The sequence below is a fragment of the Sceloporus undulatus genome, chromosome 1, assembly GCF_019175285.1.
Source record: "Sceloporus undulatus isolate JIND9_A2432 ecotype Alabama chromosome 1, SceUnd_v1.1, whole genome shotgun sequence".
NCBI classification, from domain to species: domain Eukaryota; kingdom Metazoa; phylum Chordata; class Lepidosauria; order Squamata; family Phrynosomatidae; genus Sceloporus; species Sceloporus undulatus.
This window is the reverse complement of record NC_056522.1, coordinates 27644101-27658624: the sequence shown is the minus strand read 5'-3', so window position 1 is coordinate 27658624 and position 14524 is coordinate 27644101. Positions and strand designations below refer to the sequence as shown.

The 14524-nt window shown below is 39.7% G+C and overlaps 1 protein-coding gene across 3 annotated transcripts in view; it reads right to left on the bottom strand.

Moving 5' to 3' along the window:
* SRBD1 (S1 RNA binding domain 1) overlaps positions 1-14524 on the bottom strand; it is a 257081-nt gene that overhangs the window by 198842 nt on the left and 43715 nt on the right. For all 3 annotated transcript variants that reach the window (XM_042472756.1, XM_042472748.1, XM_042472739.1), the window contains exons 10-14: positions 13253-13356; positions 11405-11512; positions 5792-5949; positions 3768-3858; positions 1858-1965 (exon numbers count right to left, since the gene is read on the bottom strand). In XM_042472756.1, the coding sequence (XP_042328690.1) occupies positions 1858-1965; positions 3768-3858; positions 5792-5949; positions 11405-11512; positions 13253-13356 (569 nt within the window). The remainder of the gene's footprint in view (positions 1-1857; positions 1966-3767; positions 3859-5791; positions 5950-11404; positions 11513-13252; positions 13357-14524) is intronic.

Below are 14524 nucleotides of genomic sequence, written 5' to 3'. Positions count from 1 at the left end.
CTCTTCATACCCCATTTGTTTCACTCTCTGCATTGCAAGAAATTTGGGGACTGGAGGAAAATTTCTTTTGAGGGACATAATTTGGAGAGGGCAACGCCCTTATTCTGCCTTCTTCCTACTTGGCTAGACCCCTGTGTGGAGTAGTTGTGTTAGTCTGTTGCAGTAAAAAAAAACAACAGCAAAGAGGCTTGTGGCACCTTGAAGTTTTATTTGGCACAACATTTTGCAAACTCTAGCATCTGAAGAAGTGACCTAGAGTCCATAAAAGCTTATGCCAAATAGATCTCGTATAATGTTAAGGTGCCACAAGACTCTTTGCTCCCGCACCCTCTTTGGTCACCTCCTTTATTTATCATATTATTTATATTTCTCTTCCCTCACTCACTCACTCCTTCTATTTCCTTAGCAGCTAACAAAATGTGATCAAAAAGACAATATTAATGCAATGACAGCCAGCAAAACAAATCGAAGAAAAAAAGAAAGAGCAACACAGACAACATTCATATATTAAAAGAGCAGAACTAGACACTAAAAGCCCACTTCCAAAAATATGCCTTGATTGTCTATCCTAAAGTATAGGGGAGGGAGTTCCCACCACTGTGATGCCATCACTCAAACAATGGTTTATGCTCTACACCCCTTGTTCTTCCAACAATAATGGGCCAGATGGTTTATACTGAGATGGCTACAGTAGTGTAGCCTTAGCACATTCATCTTCTCAACAATGCTTCAAAAAAATATATCATAATTTAGCAGTATTGCAGATGCAAAGTTAAGGCTGAGAGAGGGTGATTAGCCCAAAGCCAGTTAGTAAACACATAGCTAAGGCAACATTTGAATTATGGGCTTCCAAATTGTCATCAGCTTCAGACCCAGTACCAATGGGTGGCATCCTCAGGCAGTTGCCAGGGCTCAAATATCCTAGGAATCATAGTTGGAAGAAACCATAAGTGCCATCTAGGCCAACACTCTGCCATGCAGAACGACACAATCAAAGTACTCCCAATAGGTGACCATCCAGCCTCTGTTTAAACCACACTTCAAGGGAGTGTACTTCATTGTTGAGCAACTCTTACTGTCAGGAAGTTCTTCCCAATGTTTAGCTGGAATCTCTTTTTCTTTAGGAAAGCTACCTCCAGTCACTTTGTTCTTTAGTTACTCTGTAAACAACCACCACCAACACAGCAATACAAGCTCCAGCCATCCACCATATTTGTTTTCCAACATTATCCTGACAGGTGGCTCAATGTCCACCATGCTTTATGGTGACATCCAATGCCCCTGGAATACTGTAGGAGGGGTAAAACACTATCACTATGGAAAGTGCCTTGCAAACACTAGCAAGGCCCAGTGGATGAGGATGGCACTTTATCAACAAGTCCTTCAATCCTGTTCCCAGTGCTGCCCTGTACACATTTGTTATTTATTTAATTCATTTTCAGCCTTTTTCACAATGTGAGATCTGAAGCAGCTTGCAATATAAGCTAAAACAAAATCAGTTAAAACAATGGATAATACAAAAGGTGAAAAACAAATAAGTAATCATATTAAAAAACCTTAACTTACAACAGTTTAAAATAAGGTTAAAACAGAAGAGGAGGAAGAAGAAAAAAGGAGAACACGTAAACTTCACTACCTCATGTTCTCACTAGTTCTTATTAAAGAACTGTGTGCTCATACAGAAATTTAGAAGACAAGAAATAATGTGAACAACAATGTAAGTGCAGTTCAGCATCTATTTTTATGTTCCCAAGTGTACAAGTGTTCTCATAAGCCTGGAAAAAGTCTGAAACAGTATGAGTCAAAACATTCTTCTAAAACAAAACTCTGATGAAAGCAATAAACATCTTTTCTTACCAGTATGTGACATCCAATGGTGCAAAGTATTTCTTCATAATTAAGTCAGCAAAGTAAGCTTCCGTTTCCCTGCAAGCTGTTCCATTCCCAATCACAACCGTGCCACAACTTTCAGTGGAAAGAAAGACAATATTATGGTTAAGTAAGTATAGAGTGGTCACACCATCTATCCCTTCTACGTCCATACACTGCCAGCTAACTGCTGAGAAATTATAGAAGGTAGAGGCACCTGCCTTAACCAACTGAGGCTAAAGCACTCAGAGCAGATAAAATATAGGGGGGTGGAAGCTGCCCTCCAAGTCATCATTACACTGAGTTGCTTACTTTGTCATTGTGTCAAAACAGTTAAACCAGAACAAGAAATAGGGGAAGTGTGTGTTTGTTTTAAGACAGAGAGTGCATCTACACTGAAGAAATAATGCACTCTGACATCACTTTAACTGCTATGGGTCCATCCTACAGAATCCTGGAATGTGTAGTTTTATAAAGCACCAGCACTCTCTGGCAAACAAGGCTAAAGACCTTGTAAAATTTTGAACCCTGAAATTCCATAGGATGGAGCTAAAGCACTTAAAGTGGGGTTAAACTGCACTATTTCTCCAGAAGAATCACACAATCACAAGGCGTTTAGAAGCCCAATTTTACCTGGTTTAGAACAAGCCAGAATCTTAAAACTATGATCTGAAGTTGGTTTAAGGCTAAACAAACCAAAGTCCCTGTAACCAAAAAGAACCCAAGATATAAGCAAACACAACAACCAAAGGGTTCTGGTGAAAACTAAAAAAGAATAACAACACCCTGGAGCAAAAAAACAATGTAATATCTAAAAGGGTAAAATTACCCCACTGGAAGATCTAAAATGATAAAGGGTGAATAAAATATCCAAAATACTTGGCAATTATAGACGATATTATTTATAAAACAAAAGGCCAGACGTGTTTCGACCTACGTCTTCTTCAGTGGCCTGTCAAAATATAACAAGTGTAATAACACCTTAGCAAACAATGTGACTTTGCTGAATTCAAAAGCTGCTAATTTTACCTTTTTAGATATTACTGTATTTTCTGGCGTATAAGACTACTTTTTAACCCAGGAAAATTTTCTCAAAAGTCAGGGGTCGTCTTATATGCCGGGTTTCATCTTATAGGGTGGGTGCTGAAACTACCAAGCCAGATTGGACCATCTGCGGGCTTTGTATACAATCCAATCCAAGCAGGCTTTGTATACAATAGGTTTTCCTGGTAAGTACCTGCATGTCATAAGCATTTGAATTAAAATTATCATATTGAAATCAAATCTGATGTTTTTTTTAATTTTTATTTGGTGTCCGTTGGAAGAGGGGTAGTCTTATACGGTGAGTATATCCCAAACCCTATATAGTAACTGGGAAAGTTGGGGGTCATCTTATACGCCTAGTCGTCTTATACGCCAAAAAATACGTACATTGATTTTTTGCTCCAGGGTGTTGTTATTCTTTTTTAGTTTTTACCAGAACCCTTTGGTTGTTGGTTTAAGGCTAAACAGCAAATTATGTTAGCAGGAGGTTTCCACAATGCACTGAGACAGACCAAGAAGGGAGAAGGGAGGTAGCTATATTTTCAGTCACAAGCAAACATTGCCTCTTTCTTACCAAACCACATTAATTGTTTTACTGTCTATGCATCTCAGCACAGCAGGAGGGAACAGCTCTAATACACTGGCAACAGCTATACATTCCTCTTCATTCCATCAACACTCACCTCAGTGCTATTTCAGAAAGTTTGCCATGAAAGGTATACTTTCCATAGGCATCAAAAATGACTGCACAAAGCACTCTTTGTATTTAAAATAAGCCATAATATACAGAAACCACAATCTCCCCTTCCCCTTCAAACAACAACTACACACACACCAGAGTTTCCTTAACATACTTGTAATCCAAGAGAAGTTTTCTTATCTTCTGAGCTTCATGGAATCCTCTACCCGAATGTAAGTAGACAATATCAGTATGGAGGATCTGACCTATAGTGAAAAGAAAGGAAAACATGGTTTTAGTTAAGCTTTGCTTCGAAGAATGAACGCTGTACTTTGATTCACACTTTAATGTTAATCAAGGGCAACTGAATAGAATAGGTGGTAAGGTCAACCTCCCCTTGCAGACCTCCAGTAGACTGCAGCTCCCATACACACACACACACACACACACACACACACACACACACCAAGCCCAAATGCCTATGTTTCTCAAACAATATCTCTCAAAATGATGACAAAAGTGCTGCCATGTCACTTCCTGCCACAATTTTGAGGGACTGCAGAGGAAAACAAAAGTATTTGCTGGGTAGTACAGGCTTCTGAGGTGCTTGCAAAGAGGGTACTTTCTTTTGTTTTTACATTCTGGAGGGCTTTGAGCAAAAATTTCCTGAAATGTACATCATTTAAAAAAAAATACTGAGATGTGGGGGGCTTTGGGGGATTGGTGGGAAATTCCCAGAGCCACAAAAGCAGGGTCCAAGGGCCACATGTGACCCATAAGTTGCAATTTATCCTTCCCTGTGTTAAATGATGGTTTTGTATAGGATGGTAAAATTAAAACCCCAACATCCCTTTTGTGGCCATTGATCTCCCCAGACACCCCAGAAAGACACCTTTTGAAGGGGCGTGTATGGCTGCCAAATTGACCAGGGATTCTCTCTCCCCAGGTTTACTGACAGAAGCACTTCCAGCAGTGAAAATACACAATCAGAATCCACTCATAAGGAAGTTAGTTTAAAACTGAAAAGAAGACTTCCAATCTCCCCGGTTAGCTATGCTACAGGACAATATGGACTGAAAAATGCTGATATTTTAGGAGATTTTGGTGGGTTTTTTTGGTGTTTTTTAATTATTTTTTGTTTGTTTGTTTGTTTTCTTTTCTAAATTTTAAGGTGGCAAAGAACTTGTCATTCATATCAATAAAATGAGTTGATCAGTTCTCAGTACTGGACTGTCTTCTGCTTTTACATTCAAATAAAGCCCCTCCTCACCCTGCAGAGAAGTAATTAGTGGGGTGCCACAGGATTCTGTCCTGGGCCCAGTGCTAGTCAACATCTTGATAAATTTATTTATTTATTACAAGGATTTATGTCCTGCCTTTCTCCTGCAGTGGAATTCAAGGCAGGTGTTTGATTATAAATAAGTGTTTGATTGTATATTCCTGCATAAAAGAGAGCTGAGCGAGATAGCACTTGTGGTCTCTTCCACATCTATGATTTTATGATACTCCTTGAAAACATATGTGTTCATCCTGCCCCAGCCTGAATGGTTCTTCCTTCCTTTTACTTACTCCCTAACATGACTTGTCTTTTTCTTTCCAAATGGAGGTGGACATCCACCAATATGATAAGCATAATGTTCATAAAGTTGCTGACTGGCATCTCCTTGTCCTGAAGATGCCTGGCATGGCAGAGAACCACCCATCAGTAAGTGACAGATGTTTTTAAGGAACAGACTGAAGGTGCTGTTTTGCTTTATACTGCATTGTTTTAAAATGAACTGTTTTAAACTGCTTTTTATCTTTCTAATTGCATTTTATCTTTTTTAGGTGTAGATTTAATTTGTTTTGATATTGTGAATTATTTAAGTCCATTTTACAGTTCACTTTCTGTATTATCATCATCAATAACAACAATTATTAATTTCTTAATTCTTGAACAGGGCCAAGTAATTTTCTACACTTTACTGATGATGATAGTGATAATTTAAACACAGATACAAAAGACTACAAAAGGCAAGGGGATACATGAACAAAGGAATAGACTCCCAGACCAGAATAAAAGGCAAGGGAATAAACTCATGGTCACCAAGCCTAATCTCATCCTATCCTAGAAGGAATTACTATGTATCCAGAGTAAAACTGCTTTTAAAAAAGCATCTAACACAATTAGCACTTTTCAAACTTGAAAAGCGATCTTACTGGTCGGTGAAACGATGGCCAGTTTGCAGCCATGTTTGTAGCCAGGATCAACTCCCATTAAGGTTCGTCCTCTCACAGGGCTTGTAAGAAGTAACTGGCGAAGGTTCCTTCCAAACATCATTACAGATTCTTTCTCTGCATCAGAAGTTAATTTTGACCTAAGAAAGAAGTGTAGCAAAAAAGGTTATTTTTGTCACACATTCAATCACATTTCAGTTTCTCACATAACACTCCACAACCCCTTTCCATGGTTGCATCTTATGGTGTCACTCCACTGAAAGAAGAGCCTCTTTCAGCAACTTGGCGAGAAATCCTAGGACTATATGAGGCTGCTTTATATTGAATCAGACCACTGGGCTACTTAGTCTAGCAGTGTCAATTCTATCTCTCCAAAGATTTAGGCAGGACTCTTTCCTAGCTGTGCTTGGAAAACTCAAATGTCCACTGGCAATCTTCCATCTAGGCCTGACCAGGCTTAACAACCAACTCTGCCTCTTCCCAAACTCCTGCAAAGCCTCATAATGTTTTCCTGAGGACCAGCAAACCCTCCAAAGCAAAATTTTAAATGGCAGAGTTGTGAAACATATGGAGGCAGAGAACAACAGAATCTCTTTTAGACACCTCCACCATCATCCTACACTTTTAGTCCAACGATTATTAAGTGGACAGCAACTACAGTAAGGGCAGGTTTGTTTAAAGGCATGCATGAAATTACAGTGCTTGCAGTCTCATTCCTTTGCACAACAGAGTTGGATTTAATGCCAAACACTGAGCTGGCATAAGAAATAACAGCTTATTGCATCCCAGTTCTCTTCCCATAACATTCAATAAGGGAATTTTCTAATGCAATACAGGTATTGTCATCATGTAGCATGTTTCCACATACTGTACATTCCTAATCAATGACTCTCACCAAAGCAGAAAAGGAAATGCAAAACATGTTTTATGTTATATCAGGCATTTCTGTTACAAAACAAAATGGAAATAGTATGTGGAAAAATGCATTAAATTCTGCATTAGATCCTATTGTCTCGTTTTTCTCTGAGGATTGTTCTCCATAACTTTATAATGAGCATTCCAATGACATTATTCCAGGTTAACTGAAAGAATGAACAGGAGTGTAAAAAATCAGAAAGCAACCCTACAACTAATACAGTGATGAATTTAAGTCACTAAGTACAACTGTTGTTTATCAGCTTCATAACCCAATCTTGTCTTTTGACTCTGAAATCTCACAAATTAGTTCTCAAGATATGATCCTCTAGATGCTTTAGATTGCAACTCCCAGAAATCCTTGCCTTCATGGCTGATGGTCAGAAGTTCAAGGAATTGAAATACAGTACAAAACAAGTAGCCAAGAGAAGCCAAGCATAGTCAGGCACTCTTTCCAGACTTTAGGAGAGCAGATTTCAGGAAACTTAGAGAAATACTGGGGGTGATCCCATGGTCAGAAATACTAAAAGAGAAGGGAGTTCAAGATGGATGGGAGTTTCTCAAAAGGGAGATACTGAAGGCACAAATTAAAACAGTTCCAGTGAAAAAGAAAAATGGGAGGTGTCGCAAGAATCCAGGATGGATGACCAAGGAACTTTCAGCTCAGCTAAATTTTAAACGGAACATGTATAAGAAATGGAAAAATGGGGAAATCACCAAAGAGGAATTCAAACAAATAGCTAGCATGTGTAGAGATAAGGTCAGAAAAGCTAAAGCACAGAATGAACTCAGGCTTGCTAGAGAGGTTAAGAACAACAAAAAGGGCTTTTATGGATATGTCCGCAGCAAAAGGAAGAAGAAGGAAACGGTAGGGCCACTGTGTGGAGAAGATGGCAAAATACTAACAGAAGACAGAGAAAAGGCAGAATTACTCAACACTTTCTTTGCCTCAGTCTTCTCAGAAAAAGAAAACGCTGCTCAACCTGAGGATAATGGAGCAGAGGTCAGAATAGGGGAATTTCAGCACAGAATAAGTAAAGAGATAGTACAGGAATGAATTTAAGTCTCCAGGACCAGATGAGCTCCATCCAAGGGTATTAAAAGAACTAGTAAATGTAATATTGGAGCCATTGGCAATAATCTTTGAAAACCCATGGAGAACAGGAGAAGTCCCAGCAGACTGGAGGAGGGCAAACGTTGTCCCCTTCTTCAAAAAGGGGAAAAAAGAGGATCCAAACAATTATCATCCAGTTAGTCTGACATCAATACCAGGAAAGATTCTGGAGCAGATAATTAAAAAGAGAGTCTGTGAACATCTAGAAAGCAATGCCATAATCACAAAAAGTCAACACGGGATTCAGAGAAAGAAGTCATGCCAGACAAATCTTATCTCATTCTTTGATAAAGTTACCACCTTGTTACATGAAGGGAATGCTGTGGATATAAAATATCTTGATTTCAGTAAGGCCTTTGACAAAGTTCCCCATGACATTCTTGCAAACAAGCTTGTAAAATGTGGGCTAGACAAGGCAACTGTTAAGTGGATTTGTAACTGGTTGACCGGACGAACCCAAAGGGTGCTCAACAATGGCACCTTTTCATCCTGGAGAGAAGTGACTAGTGGGGTCCCACAGAGCTCTGTCTTGGGGCCAGTGCTATTCAACATCTTTATCAATGACATGGAGGAAAAAATTGGGGGAATACTTATCAAATTTGCAGATGACACCAAATTAGGAGGAATAGCTAATACTCCAGAGGACAGGATCAAAATTCAAAACGACCTGAATAGACTAGAAAGCTGGGCCACAGCTAACAAAATGAACTTCAACAGGGAGAAATGTAAGGTACTGCACTTAGGGTGAAAAAATGAAATGCACAGATATAGGATGGGGGACACCTGGCTTAAGGAGACAACGTGTGAAAGAGATCTAGGAGTCCAAGTAGATCACAAGTTGAACATGAGTCAGTGCGATGCGGCAGCTAACAAGGCCAATGTGATTTTAGGCTGCATCAATAGAAGTATAGTGTCTAGATCAAGGGAAGTAATATTGCCACTATATTCTGCTCTGCTCAGGCCCCACCTGGAATATTGTGTCCAGTTCTGGGTGCCACAATTCAAAAAGGACATTGAGAAACTGGAGCGTGTCCAAAGGAGGGCGACTAAACTGGTGAAGGGTCTGGAAACCTTGCCCTATGAGGAACGCCTTAGGGAGCTGAGTATGTTTAGCCTGGAGAAAAGAAGGTTAAGAGGTGATAGGATAGCCTTGTTTAAATATTTGAAGGGATGTCATATTGAGGAGGGAGCAAGCTTGTTTACTGCTGCTCCAGAGACTAGGACCCGGAGCAATGGATGCAAGCTGCAGGAAAAGAGATTCCACCTCAACATTAGGAGGAACTTCCTGACAGTAATGGCTGTTCGACAGTGGAACACACTTCCTCGGAGTGTAGTGGAGTCTCCCTCCTTGGAGGTCTTCAAACGGAGGCTGGATGGCCATCTGTCGGGGATGCTTTGATTTGGATTTCCTGCATGGCAGGGGCTTGGACTGGATGGCCCTTGCAGTCTCTTCCAACTCTGTGATTCTATGGCCTGTTACAGACTGCCAAAATAAAGCTGCTTCGGGTCTCTTTGGAGGTATGCTGTTTAAATGATGCATGCATCCGAAGAATCTGGAAGCTGCACCAAAGCTGCACTCCAGTGCTTAGGAATGGAGTGTGGCTTTGGCGCAACCTCCGGACTCTTAGGACCCATGCATCATTTAAATGGCATACCTCCAAAGAGACCTGAAGCAGCTTTATTTTGGCAGTCTGTAACAGGCCCAAGATTCTATGATTCTAAGTGGAGGACTTGACAACCAATGCAGTGCATTTTTAAATGCAGAACTGGATGAGGATTTTAATCTGAAGGTCTCCAGCAAAAGAAGCACAATAATACAAAAACTAATCTTCCCCAACCTGGTACCCTTCTCAGGTTCAAAACATCTGAATAGTTTCAGGCTAGGGAAAGCTGCCCTATGAGATTCTTTTCCCCAAAGTACATATATTCCACTGTAGCGTCCAAGTATTTCTGCTTAACTGGTCCATCAATAATTCTTTAAATTCATTTGATGACACTCAAGTTGTCAACTCTCACCTATACTCAGGGGAAAAAAATCAACATTCCAATCCTTAACGTATCATTGGGATAACATGTTTAAACTTAAATTTACATTGTATCCCTATGGTGCCCTAATAGCACCTCAGCTGGTAACAGAAGCCATTATGCTGTCACTGGTAAAACAGATTGCTTCATACTCTGTAGTCTTTAGAGTACCTATAGCAGAGTTGAGTCCAATATTATGACTATTAAATTGTTAATTTAGGAAACGACAGACATGAAGATACTTATAGCTGGAGCAATTAGTATCCCTGATTCTCTCCAGAGAAGTATGAGAAATGGGATTAGAATGACACGATGAAAAGCATTACAGAAAGAGTGATTGTGAAATGGATATAATAAAACAATTTTAGCAGCACAGCAGTTTGCACAAAGAGCATTATAACAACCTGATGTAGTGCTCAATATAGGAGCATAAAAAGTCAATTTCACATTATGGCACTGTCATTAAAAATGTTAAGCAAATTGCAGTTTGTGTATACAAACTGACAACTTTCCCCCCATTTAAAAGGCATTTTTGATCACTAAAGTGTTTTCAACCATCCTAACTGCCAAGGGAAAGTGACTTTAACTTGCCAAATCCTGCATATTCTTAAGATTTGAAAAGTAAATTATGAAACTGTCTACAGAAGAGATGATGTGTCAAAAACCCATCTACTACCCTGACACCACACAAGTTTGTTTGAAAATAAATCCTATGTATTTTAGCAGATTTTCATTCCACACAGGTGTTCTTGGAGCTATACTATTCTTAGGACTATCATATTAGTCTTCTTCAATCCCAAGAGATGATCTCTAACTAGTGACTGTTAGTTATAGTACATCATCTCATTAAAAACAGGAGTTTTTTTCTAAATGAAAATAAAACATTTCAGACAAGATGTATTCTTAAAAAACATAGGGCTCATTCAGTTGTAATGCTAAATCAGAGGTGAACTGAATCTAATTGAAATGTCTCCCTATAACCACCCTGGAAATACCATCTCAACCCAAACACTGAAGTTAATTTAAAATGAACCATAGACACATAGCAATGCTTCTTGATAAACTCCCACATTTGCAAAGTCTAGAGTGAGCAACTGGTACTCCTTTGAAGAAAGGAGTGATGCTTCTCACCACCTACTTGGTGAAAAGAGGCCTCCTTGTACAGAGTTCTAGGGTCATTCCAGATGGCTATAGGCCTTTGAATTACAGTATAAACCCTTGACAGAAAAGAGTCTATCAAGCTGAAGTGGATTTAAAAGGATATTAGACAGAAGCAAGGAAGACAAATCCATAAAAAGCTCCTGGTCAGGCTATATTTATCTTCCTATAGGTCCAACAGCTTCATACCATTGAATACCATTTTCTTTAAGGTCATAGCAGGAAAGGGCTGTGGCTAGTGGATTGCTTGTAGGTGTCATGTTGACATCTTGTTGCTCAGTGCAGGAATAGGATACTGGACTAAATGGACTCTATTTGTTTGTTTCAACAGGGAGCCTATTATGTACTTACTCCTCCATGATTAAAAAGATGCAATGCTTTACCTGAATTCTCTGCAAAGAAGTGGATAAATCAGGCGTTTATACGAGTCGTCCACTGAATCACGCAGGAGCTCCATTAACTCTGGCTTTGCATAGGCTTTTGGTCTCCACCTGTGGGGTGACATTTTTTCAAGACTCAGATCTTTTCATAACATTTGAAATCCAAACTTGGCAAAAGCCTGAAACCATAGCTTTCTCAAGATGGGATAGACAGACAGAGCTGTGAATGCCAGTGGAGGAAAAAACAGCGGGGGGGGGGGGGAATCAGGTGGAAATTTGGGAGGTCCTATTCTCCCCTCAAAAAACTTTCCCCCTTGTTCCTGGAAAGATGGGAGGGGATGAATTAAAGAATGTTTTCTTTTAGAATGATGAATAAAATGTTTAAGACAATGTGTTTCTATAGTCACTGCCCCCAAATAATTTCTAAAAGCTATGTAAGAGGAGAACTTTTACATAAAACTAGGTACTGTGTCAGAGCCAGTGCAGTGTAGTTATCTCAGTGTTAAATTAGGATACTAGGAGACCAGTGTTTGAATCCCGTCTTGGCCATGAAAACCCATTGGATGACCTTAGGCAAGTTGCACTCTCTCAGCCTCAGAGAATGGCAGAACAAACTCCCCCAGAACAAATCTTGCCAAGAAAAACCCATGAAAGGGTTGCCTTAGGGCTGCCATACGTCAGAAACGACTTGTGGGCACAAAACAACACTGAATGTACTGTATCAGATCACTGTAATTCTTCGGCATGGTTTCCTTTCTTCAGTTCTTTATACAGAAAAATAATTTCCTCTGTTGTTCTGTGTTCATGTTCTGTTCTGTTTTAACTGAGGGTTTTGCCTGCTCCTCGAAGTGGCAAAACCAAAAAGATCCCTTATAGTTTAGGTATTCCTTACAGTTCAGAACCTTGTAACTCCAACTATAGCAAAAAAAAACAAACCCCAGTAAGTTCAATTTGTAATTATATTCTAAATAAACTCTATTTTTAATATATCAAATATGATAACTTCATCCCAAAGTGATATATAATGAATTTTAGATTTTTAAAGTAAGAAAATGACTTTCAAGCCATAAAGAAGAAATTAATATTCCATTTTTTCCTAATTTTTCTAAACATTTCCATACCCCCGTCACAAAAAGTAGGGGGAGATTCCCTCATGGCATCAAAATTTCCAGAAGTTTTACATTTCTACAGTAGATCCATTTGTGGTAGTCCTATTCATGTATTCTTTTTAAAGGATTTAAAGAACATACAAGGGGGAGGGGGGAGAGAGAGACCACAGAGGAACATGCAACTTCCTCCTCCTTCTACCTTCACCCTCATCGCAACTGCCCTCAAATGAATATCTTAAGCTGGAAGTCATTTTTAACTGTAGAGACTACGCATGAGGGTTTAGGATAATAGAAAACCAGGGCTCTACATCATGCATGGAAGCCTCTATGGACACAAAAGGCTCCTTGTTGTACCCTAAATGTGAAATGAACAACAAAGTCAGAAATATGTAAATTTGTTCCTTAACTCATATATGCAAAGCCTGAGATCAGACAAACTCAGAATTATAGATTCACAGTTAGAGAGGGCCTTCCATACCAGCCATACCTTAAAATGCAGACTACAAGTCCCACCATCAACTCAGGTAAGGATGGGAGCTGTAGTCTGACATATCTGAGAGAGGGAACCATCTTAGGGAAGGTGAATGTAGGACACCAAGCATAATCTGCTGCTCAGTGCAGGAAATTCAGAACAGATGGATGTGTGGTATAAATACTTTCCTTAATATATAAAGCATTCAGTGAACCATGTTGCTGGGCAGGGGGGAATGGGCACGCACATACCTGTGTCCCCTACACATACCTTTTATTTACACACCACCTAGAGAATTCATTCTTCACCTGATCAGGAACATTGACCTTTACCGTCAGGATTTTCAGATTCTCCCCTCGGTTAATGGCTAGAATCTAAATGGTAAAAACAGACAGCACATAAAATAGTCAGAGGACGGATTGAAATCATACCAGTTTTGCTGTTTGCTTGACCAGACTGAGCTAAAGTGACCAGTGATATGACTCAATATAAAGAAAGCTTTGCAAAGTCACATAAGTTTATTGCTGATGCTTGAATTAAGGCTGAACCTATAATCAGTCAAACAGCTTCCTTTGGCAACACGTGGTGGTACAGCACTGGCTGATCCCTGACTTCACCTCTTAAGCACATCACTCACAACCATCCATCTCTGGATCCCATGTACGGTGGGCCCTTGATATCTGCTGTGGTTTGGTTCAAGGATCCCCATGGATACCAAAATTCATGGATGCTCAAGTCCCATTCTATACAGTGTCATAATAAAATGGTGTCCCTTATTTATACAAGAGACAAAAGCAAAATCAAGGTTTGCTTTTTAGTATGTTTTTTTTTAATATTTTCAAGCTGTGGATGCTTGAATCAATGGATAAAGAACCCACTGATACTGAGGGCTGACTGTATGTCACACAGTTTGGGAACCCTAAATTAAACAAGTAGCTCAACAATTGTTACCTGGCTATTTAACAAGCCACAACTGCTACAGCACCCTTTTCTACAAGACAATTAAAGGTACAAGACAATTAAAGGGTCTAGCTCACTCTTTCAAGGAGGAAAGCTGGTTTTCTTTCTCCATGAGCTTTGGTGAGATCTGACTTTTTTAAACTTGGGATATTGCTGTGGATCTTGGTGGGAGTGGACAGAAGCCTAATTCTGTTTAAGTGTTGGGGGGGATTGTTTATTTTTATTCTTAAAAATTGTTATATAGTCAAGGAGGGTTTGGAGTACATGGGAGAAGCTGGCCTGGGAACATTGTTAGAGGAGGGCCTTTAATTTTCGACATTTTCTTTTCCCTTTTCCTTAAGGGGCTCGTGGGTACTTCTGCTCAGAGGAAGTGAGTCAGAGACTTGCTCTGAAAGGAGCTAGTCTACATAACTATGGCCTGTTACAGACTGCCAAAATAAAGCTGCTTCGGGTCTCTTTGGAGGTATGCTATTTAAATGATGCATGGGTCCTAAGATTCCGGACTTCGCACCAAAGCCACACTCCATTCCTAAGCACTGGAGTGCAGCTTTTGGTGCAGCTTCCAGATTCTTAGGATGCATG